We start from the raw sequence: 10,317 nt of genomic DNA on the forward strand, positions 1-10,317 counted from the left end.
GTGTTATTAAAAGCATTGTCAAATGTCAAAGGGCACAAGTATACAGGCAAAACTTCAACAAACACTTAAATATCCATTGTGAAGCCATGTACAGCCGCCCTAACCCAACACAGACAAGCAGGACACAAGTTTCTCCACATAGCACACCTTTATTTACAGACTAGACATTAAGCCCGTTACAATAACGGGCGCTAGAACAGTAGTACATTCTCTTTGAGAATTTTTTTTACGCTTATTTTCCTGTTCTTCTATAGATCTATTTGCTCCTCTAAGTCTTTCACTTTTTCTGAAGCTCATTTTCTTTTTCTTCTTTTTTGGCTGGCATGTTGTTAGTAGATAGTCACAGTAATATAGGCTTGTACGTCCGTAATATTTTTCTGTTACTGTAATACTGGCTTGTATTTCCGTAAAATGCATGTAATTTTCTCTTGACAGTAATATTGGCTTTGATGTCCGTAATATGCGTTAAATTTTCTGTCACAACAGTGGGCAATCAGCAGATTCTCCCCAGCAACTGATGTAATGTGTGGCATGCAGTTGATAATCGTGCTTGTGGCGTCTCTCCAGCAAGTACTGTGCAGTTCCCCAGCAAGTATTTTAATCTGTGCTGTCGTGCAGCTGATTATTGTACAGTATGTGTGGCCTCTCCCCAGGAATGGATTTTATGTGCACGAAAATAAATCTACTTTTAAAAGTCATACTATTGTAATATCATGAAAATTCGTATATTTAGGAAAACCTCTTCAACAACTGACACTTTACACTTTACCGGGCCAGGCTTCTTAATCACAAATCTGACATCCTCAGAGTGAACACTTGCACAACCACAAACACTAATCCCACCTCTCTGGGGAAGCTGGTCTCCACATCTCAGTACCCGATTGGATTTTTCATGCCTTTTGTTTTAAGTCTTACCTCATTTACAGAAATCCGATTGAATCGTCCGCGCGATATTTTATAGGTCCTGCCCTCTCTGTCTTGTGTGGCCTTTGAAGCATCTGCTTTGAAGCATCGCACCGTGCCCCGCGCATGCACACTTCACCAGAAGATACACACACATGGACACTGGACACACACAGGGCTTTTATTAAAGAGGATCAGGAAGTGCTTTCTTCTATCCCCATAAGAGCACAATGTCCGCAAGACCAAAGTATAGTTCTTTTCCTTTCTTCTCTTTCTCCAACTCCTCCCCTCTCCTCTCCTAGCAAGCTTTGTCCACCTCCTCCCAACTCTGGCTCTCCGATTGGAGTGAGGCGGCTCTTTTTATTCAGCTCCTGGGAGTGATCCAGGTGGCTCATCAACGTTACCTGGAATCACTCCCAGGTGTGGTGGAAGTCCACTGTAGGATTCTGCAGGTCCCCCTGGCCACCCCCACGGAACCCAACAGGCCTGTACCTGTTCCCTGCAGAAATCCGTTGTGCTACAGCTATCCAGGAGGCCTGATCTCTAGTATCCTAGGGAAAGTAGTGCCTTGCAAATGCTCTCTCCTCTGGTTCTGCCATCTAGTTGGGTAATGGCTGTGGCCGCATGTCAAACCATGCAAATACAAAGAGCTATTTAACTGTTTCATGGCAGGATGGTATTTGCATTGGTCCTCCAGAATTTGATTCCGTTATTGGCAGATGTTTCTTAGGGTGTCATAAAAATGGAATTGCTAAGTTCCTTAAAAAATACATTCCACATTCCTTCTTGACAGCGGTCACTACAAACCAAGTCATTCAATCCAGATAATCTAATACTGAAGAGGGTTATTAAGAAAGATCCCCCAACAACATCCAATACCTGTATTGAGAAATATATTGTATTATACTGGAACAAAAAACTTAAAAATAATATAATACTTTGGGCATGCTAACGTCATGCCCAAAGTATTATATTACTGGTGGAGTGGCATGATCTTAGATCGTAGATGCACATACTCACTATATATACACCACCACCCAATCAGAGAGAGTTGCAGGGTCAACTTGGATACATAAGTGGGCAACAGTGGAAAGCAGCTATTAAAGTCATTATTTAAATAAAATGAAATTTACATACAACAAAGCAATCAGACAATATTATAGTAACATACCATTCTCAATCTATCTTATCCTGATACCATTAGGCGCCAGGAAAAATATTTGTAATTTATACAGAATATCTTCAGAAGTAATGAAAGCTGCTATGCATCCTAGCGGTTAAAATGAAAAACTTGATCACTATTACTCATCAAAAAACATCAACTCTGCCTGCTATATTTGGGCAAGACATGGTATTATGCAGGCCCAGGGAATCTGGCTTTCAGTTAGACTGTACCATAATGAGTAGGTAGAATTGTATGTTAAACCGCTGTTTTGAACATAAACTTGGGAACTACGGTATTTTTTCTCAAGCAAGTCTGTTAACATTTAAAACAAATCACATTATCAGCATTTATGAACCTGTAATAAACAGTAATGTGAATTACTGTTAAACAGTATGTGAATGCAAAGTGTAACGTTAAGGTGTTATTTAATAGAACCATACACAAGTGGTACAGTGGTAGTGCTGCTGCCTCACAACAAAGAGAAGAGGGTGCACATCCCATGTTCCTTGTGTTCCCAGTGTGGAGTTTATGTCTCCCCATGTCTGTGTGTACTTCCTCCAAATGCTCTGGTTTCCTACCATAGCCTAAAGACATGCAGGTTAGGTTTATTGGTAATGCTTAGATGGCCTGTGTGTGTTCACAATATGACAGACTGGCACCGTGTAAGCAGGCTAAGAAAATGAATAAATGGAATCAAACTTAACAAAGGCTCAAAATATTTGCTTATTATGTTTATTTTAGCTTTCAGTGAAACTAGTTTCACCTAGCTTTTTTCCATTTGTATAAAATAAGAATTCATATGACGCAGTTAACACAAGGTTACTTTCAGCAGACTGTCCTGTGTAATATGTCATTACTACTTTATTTATCCATTTAAAAACTAACAGCACATAAAATAATGTGCTATTGTATTTTTTATTCAGCTCAAAAACTATGTACCACTGCCATATTTATGTGTAAAGAACAAAAATTGAAAAGCAGCACAACATCTGCTCAACGAAAGGTGGATCGCATAAGAAGCAGAAATCACAAAATCATCCACATCCACATTATCCAAATTAAAAAACCCAAATAATTTAACTTTTATTTATTTATGTGGCCCTTCATTTCCTGGCTGTTTAAAATGTATTAGTTGAGTAACATCAACATATTAAGAAAGCAGCAAAGACACAGATATCAAAATAGGCTTTCCATTTTCCATGACAGAGTGCTGTCTGGAGTCACTCTAAACAATATACTGTATATGACAAATTAGAAAAGTTTTTTTTTCTTAAAATGATTTGAGTATCAAACATTCCCAAAACAAACATCCCACTATGGCAGGCACTTAATGAGATTGGGCATTCTTTTGGATACATTTTGAATTGGAGTCTAAAATTATCCAAATCTTATTATGTGATATCATCTACTGTTAAATTCTGCTCCGTACTTTTAAAAAAATTTTTTTATTGAGGATTTGTTCTGTTCTGTGTATTGTATTGACCCCCTTCTTTTGACACCCACTGCACGCCCAACCTACCTGGAAAGGGGTCTCACTTTGAACTGCCTTTCCCAAGGTTTCTTCCATTTTTCCCAACTAGGTTTTTTTGTGAGTTTTTCCTTGTCTTCTTAGAGTGTCAAGGCTGGGGGGCTGTCAAGAGGCAGGGCCTGTTAAAGCCCATTGCGGCACTTCCTGTGTGATTTTGGGCTACAGTATACAAAAATAAACTGTATTGTATTGTATTGTAATTACTTTTGTCTTGCCTTCAATGCAACATTGTATCATTGAATTTCACCTTGCTTAGCAAGGAATTATGATGGTTAAATCTTGTCCATGACTGAACTCCTTTCAGTATTTGAAAGTCTACTTAAAAGGACCTGTTCTCAATGCCACCTTAAATCATCTAGTGGTGCATTCTTTGAGATAATGTATGACATTGTGTAAATGCTGTCCATATATTCATCATCATTAGAAAGTATAGTTTCAATTATAAATATTGATGAGAGATTAGGAAATTCAGGCAGATTTCTTTTAAAGACATTTCTAGTTTGCACACTGTAAAAGATTTTGTTTGAAGAATAATTTTTCAAATGATGAAAACACATTGTCAATAAAGAGGTCTCTCTAAAGGTCAAGATACCAATTAATATTAATGAATTAAATACTGTACAGTTTAAGGATGCTGGAATAAATGATTATTATAGGACAGCAGCTGATGGTAGATTCTCTGTTTTAAAACATTTAAAACCTTGAAGTCATATTTTGACCACATGGATTACTGATTTACTGTATTGAAATGGGCACAATGGCACAGATACATCTGTCTGTTTCGATCATGTTATGCATTTAGGAACCATTGTTCGTCTGACATGCTAGCCCTTATGTCCCTCTTTCTTTGTGCTTTTGTTGCCATTGTTCATTGGACATTGCAGCCCTCATGTGGACACCGGAGGACATTGATTTTAACAATATTAACTTTACAACTAATGTGAGATGAAGAAGACGACGAGGAAGAAGAAGTTATCATCTATTTCTACCTTGTTGTATTCGTTCCTTCAGATTACAAAAATTGAATTTGAATAGCTCTTTAAACTTTTTATAGCTATAACCTCTAAATATTTCATCTGGTCTGAGACAATCAAAACCAAGCAAACCAGTTTAATCTGACATACAAGTGAATTCTGAACACCGAGACTTTACAGATCAACACCTGTGGCTATGACAAGTATGGATCTGCAATATTTATGTCATCACCTTATCATAAAAATGCATTTCTTCAACCTTTATAATCCCCTTAACCATTGGCTAATTATGGAGGTGGATAGTCAGGGATGAAGATTAATGGCAAAAAAGTATTATTAGAAAATTGACAGTTCTGATTATTGATAGAAACAGATTCTTCTAAGTTGGAGTGTAATCATTGAATATATGCACATATCCATCCATCCAGCCATTTTCCAACCCGCTGAATCCGAACACAGGGTCACGGGGGTCTGCTGGAGCCAATCCCAGCCAACACAGGGCACAAGGCAGGAACCAATCCCGTGCAGGGTGCCAACCCACTGCAGGACACACACAAACACACCAAGCACACACTAGGGCCAATTTAGAATCGCCAATCCACCTAACCAGCATATCTTTGGATTGTGGGAGGAAAACAGAGCGCCCGGAGGAAACCCACACAGACATGGGGAAAACATGCAAACTCCACGCAGGGAGGATCCAGGAAGCGAACCCAGGTCACCAGGTCTCCCAACTGTGAGGCAGCAGCGCTACCCACTGCGCCACCATGCCGCCCTATATGCACATATGATATATCCAATTCCTGTTTTGCACAGTAAAGTGAACAAATATCCCCATTCAGTTCAGTCAAGAGTTTTTTTTCTAAATCTAGAGACAGCATAACTTGTCAAAGCTCAAATGGAGAAAATATACCTATTAATCCTACTTTTAACAAACCAGTTTCACCATGCGATATTACAGAAAGAAGTACTTTATATATTCTTATTCTAAACTTTCACCAAAATTAAGATATCTTTGTTCAGCAGACAGAACAGTCTATATGTTGCATATTTTAAGAGGTTTTTATTCTTCTTTGGCAAAATAGCAGACACCTGCTTTAGTGTTTTGGGCAATATGTTATCTTCTGTTATTTCCTTTTACATAGCCAGCATTAACAGAGCTATTTAAGAGAAAGCTTTTTATACAACTTCAAAAGATAGCCATCTAGATCTGTGACTTTATTGCTTTGAATGGAATTTATAGCTTCTTGGATTTCACGGAGGTTAAATGTATTATTTAACTCTTCTATACAAAGTACATTGGGGTGTGACAAGTTTAGTTTCTTGATAAAATTATTGCCACACAAATGACTTTCATTAAACTACAATGTGTATAAAGTCAGATGATACATGTTTAATATGTTATTTATATATTTAATTGTTAATATCTGAAATTGGGATATTTGTTGAGCTCAAATCTTAATAACCTCCTGTGTTAACAATCAGTATGGTGTTTCTTAAGAATTAGTTTTCTGTTCTGCTTTTGTTATTAATGACAACCTTTTTTGCATAGTGCAGCACTAGACTAGTTTCCATACTCCTGCTCAGTTTTGGAAAGTTCACTAATTATTTTTCATTCATTTTGTATTTGCAATTTATTTTTATGCCTGACATATAAAGTGATCTATTCTTCGGATATACTTTAAACTTCTCCCAGAGTATTCCCTCAAATTCCCTCATACACCTCAGACATTTATTGGCCTCTCTGAAAATTATAGCTTATGTAGAGATGAATTTGATAAAAACTTTACCCACTAGTATTAATGGGCTGAGTGATAATGGAGCTTTAGAATTTGACTTTCATAATAACAAAAACATGGTCAAAAATATCAAGGACATTGCAGCTGTTACCTATAAAAACTTGTCAAACTGTGAGTAATTATGATTGACTGGCAAAAATATTGTCTCAGATATTGGGAGAAATGTCCATTTATCCAACAGGTTGTGATTCTTGATGAAATATAACATTACAATGGCAGTGGTAGGTTGTACTTCTAGTTGTAGTTGTTGACCTGTTGATCCAAAGCAGGCGATATATATTAGATTCAATCAGATTGGATTAAATAGAATTTTTTAGAGGAAATTTAGAATGATCAGTAGTGAGTTTACTTACTACAGAATGTACTGTGTCTGTTGTGATTGCTACTCCTGCCTGGGGTATGATTGGGGAATGTAAAATGCCAGCACAATGGTAGCATAATGATTATTATATAGGGATATACTGAATGTAAAAAGTTATTATGTTACAAATCTAAATATTGTTTTATTCAGACTGAAAACGTGTTACCTCTTGCCATGGAGTAGTCAGGGCTAATGTTAAACAACTGGACATTAGCATCAAAATTTGACTGTTAAATTGGGCATTGGGTGGCACAGTGGTAGCACTGCTCTCTCTCAGTAAGCAGACCAGTGTTGCACAGTCTCTCTGCATCGTGTTTACAGATTCTCCCTGTGTTCAAATGGGTTTCCTTCAACAGTCCAAATACATTCAAGTTAGGTGAATTACAGATTCTATTTTGATAGTAGCCTATGTTTGTGTGTGCGGGGTGTGTCACCCTGTGATGGACTGGTGCTCTGTTCAGGAATTGTATCCTGCTTTATGCACTATGCATGTTGGAATAGGTTGCAGCTTCACTGTGACCCTGCTAAGAATAAAATGGGTTTAGAAAATGGATGGATAGATGGAAGAACTGTACTTGCATTGGGTAAAGCTATCTCTGCCTCATCCAAAAATAATGATTCTTATTGTTATTTTGTTCTTGATTCCTATTTATTTATTGTCTATGTGTGTTATTTATGTAAGAGTATGTCATTTGTGTTGTATATGCAAGAAAATGAAATGCTCCCTATTAACCTGTACTGTAAATGAATGTTAGTAAAACTAATAAATTCCATACCTAGGAGAGACACTGGATTTAATGATTGGCTTGGGTGTTATGCTGTAAATCCTCCCAAAATGGCTCCTTAAAACTGACATGAATGTATGATGCATTTGAATACTTTACTTTTACGTATTTAAAAAAAGATGCCCACTTTGCCTACAAAAAGCTTAAGTGAGTCACAAACCCAAAATGTTACCTGTGGTGTCCCACAGGGCTCTGTTTTGGGCCCTATTCTCTTCAACATCTATATGCTTCCCCTTGGAACTGTCACTGGCAGACATGGTTTATCTTTCCATTGTTATGCTGATGACACTCAGCTTTACATCAACACTACTCCCACCTCCTCTAATGCTCCTCTGCCAACATCTACTTTGACTACCTGCTTGGAGGAGATAGAGGCATGAATGAGGCTTAACTTTCTTCAGTTGAACAGATCCAAAACAGAAGCCATCTTAGTTGGCACACCACATCATCTTCGTTCTTCTATCATTACTGGTATTACTTTCTCTGGTCAAAACATTCCTCTTTCTATATCGGTCACTAATTTGGGTGTTAAGATGGATTCTCAACTCACTTTTGACACCCATATTAAATATCTTTGTAAATCTTCTTTTTATCATCTCAAGAACATTGCTAAACTCCGCCCTATACTTACCCTGGCGGATGCAGAGAGGCTTGTTCATGCCTTTGTCTCCTCCAGGTTGGATTATTGTAATGTGCTTTTTATTGAGATTCCTGGTAAGAGTATCCAGAGACTCTAGTATATTCAGAACTGTTTTGCCAGAATTCTGATGAGGGTGCGAAAGTATAACCACATCACTCCTATATTGAAAACCCTTCATTGGCTCCCTGTTTCACCTAGAATAGAGTATAGCGTTTCCCTCCTTACTCATCAGTGTATTTATGGGCATGCCCCCCATTATTTACAGGAACTCCTTACCCGTCATACTTCTTCACGTACCCTCCGCTCTATACACATTAACACTCTTCAAGTTCCCAGAACCAAGCTCAGCAGCATGGGTGACAGAGCCTTTTGTTCTGTGGCGCCGAGACTGTGGAACGCCCTCTCGGATTAATTGAGAGCCCCACAGTCGATTGATGTTTTTAAACGAGATTTAAAAACTTATCTTTTTAGAAAGATATTTTATTATTGAAGTATTTCATGTCTTTTTTGTTTGTTTTATTACTTTATTTTACTCTGTAGCACTTTGAGATTGTTTATATAAAGTGCAGTATAAATAAAATTTATTATTATTATTAGTATTATTACAAACCCAATCGTAATAGAAATAACAGCAGGACACTGTCGCTTTGGTTTGTCTGACAGTTTTTTTTGTCTTCAATTTGGTGGAAAGCATGCAGTTCTTCCTATGTTTGAGTGGAATTTCAAAATGTGTTGCCTGTTAGATCAATAGGTAACATCAAGCTGGAGTAAGCGTGTGCGTGTGACTTGTGATATGTGAATGTCTCGTCTAAGCCTGGTTATTGCCGCACCTGTAAAGGAAAAATGGACCGAGAAGAACTACAGGTGATTTAAGACCAATGAATGCTTGCGCTAAAAAGAAAGCACCCGTTTTACTCACATATCGCTATACATTTTTTTTTTACGAAAAAGTTAAATGGAAAAAGACGGTAAATCACACCGTGTCCTATGACGACGCTCAGCTTTTTCCGCGAGTATAGTTTTTATGAAATACAGTACTCAGCTTATTTAGTTTAATGTGGCTATGGTATTAGTTATATCAAACAGAATGCTTTCAATATTAACAGTTAACACAAAACAGAAGCCAGCCTGCTCGTTGCACGGTAGTCGACTGACCTTTCAAGAACTCGTCCACCAGCTCGAGGTGTTCGGGCTGTGTAAAGAAGCTCTCGAGCTCCGTCGGGCTGTCCTTCCCACACACGCGGAATGTTTCCTGCACTTTGGTAGCGATCCACCAGTGCCTTTCGTCCATTTTAAACCTTAGTATTTGTACAAGTATGCGCTTGTCTCCCGAAGCCGGAGCTTCGGCAGTGAGTTTTCTAAATAGGCATAGTGCGGCGGCGGCTGTTGTCAAGGCCACCGGTAAACAGCTTCTTAACGCTTAAGGGCAGCCCGTGTGTTGTGCGTCGCGAATGTTTGAAAACTGAGTGTTAGGATACAATACAGGGAAACTGGACAGGCTTTTCAGGACAGAGTCGACGAGTCACCGCTATCGCGGGGATGTGGACGCGCGCGCGGCCGTGTGTGGTGTATGTTGTTGGCGCGCGCAGGTATGCAAGTTCACGCTCTTCATTCATTTTCGGTACGTCTGTCGACCAGATCCAACGTTGGAAGTGTTCATCATAGAGAACAGTGTCAAGATAAGTAATTTTAAAACACTCCCTTATATTACAGTTTATGTTTACTTATTGTAAATTGGCGATACTCCCTAGAAAATTAAGGAAAGGGACTAGATATTTGGCTGACCTGTAAGTGAAGCACTTCATAATTTCATTAGTAAAGTTTTCTTTAAATAAATCTTTCAGTGTTACGTTCAACTGTATTGGAATCATATATCACAGAACCCAAAGAACATGACAAACAGGACGCATCATTCATTTTTCGCATGAATTCCTACCAAATAAAAAAAAAACAAAGCCAACTGTGCACCTCAAAGTAAGATCCAAAACATTCTATGTGGTAGATGATTCAGACTTCCATTTAATAAACATGCCACAAACGCACCATGACTTACTGCATTCAAACTAAACAAAACAAAATATGTTGCTGCGTTTGATCACACAGGAGAAGACACTGCAACAACTCTTTCCATGCAGTACAGTAAAACTTGGCTTTTCCAAAAA

General features: G+C 38.1%; 1 protein-coding gene across 1 annotated transcript in view; it reads right to left on the reverse strand.

Moving 5' to 3' along the window:
* Positions 1–9,688, reverse strand: part of LOC114649411 (uncharacterized) — a 239,282-nt gene extending 229,594 nt beyond the window's left edge. Inside the window, exon 1 of the mRNA XM_051924730.1 lies at positions 9,311–9,688. Coding sequence (XP_051780690.1) covers positions 9,311–9,446 — 136 coding nt within the window. The 5' untranslated portion in view covers positions 9,447–9,688. The remainder of the gene's footprint in view (positions 1–9,310) is intronic.
* Positions 9,689–10,317: the final 629 nt, after the last annotated feature.

This window comes from Erpetoichthys calabaricus, chromosome 3 (assembly GCF_900747795.2).
Source record: "Erpetoichthys calabaricus chromosome 3, fErpCal1.3, whole genome shotgun sequence".
Lineage (NCBI taxonomy): Eukaryota > Metazoa > Chordata > Cladistia > Polypteriformes > Polypteridae > Erpetoichthys > Erpetoichthys calabaricus.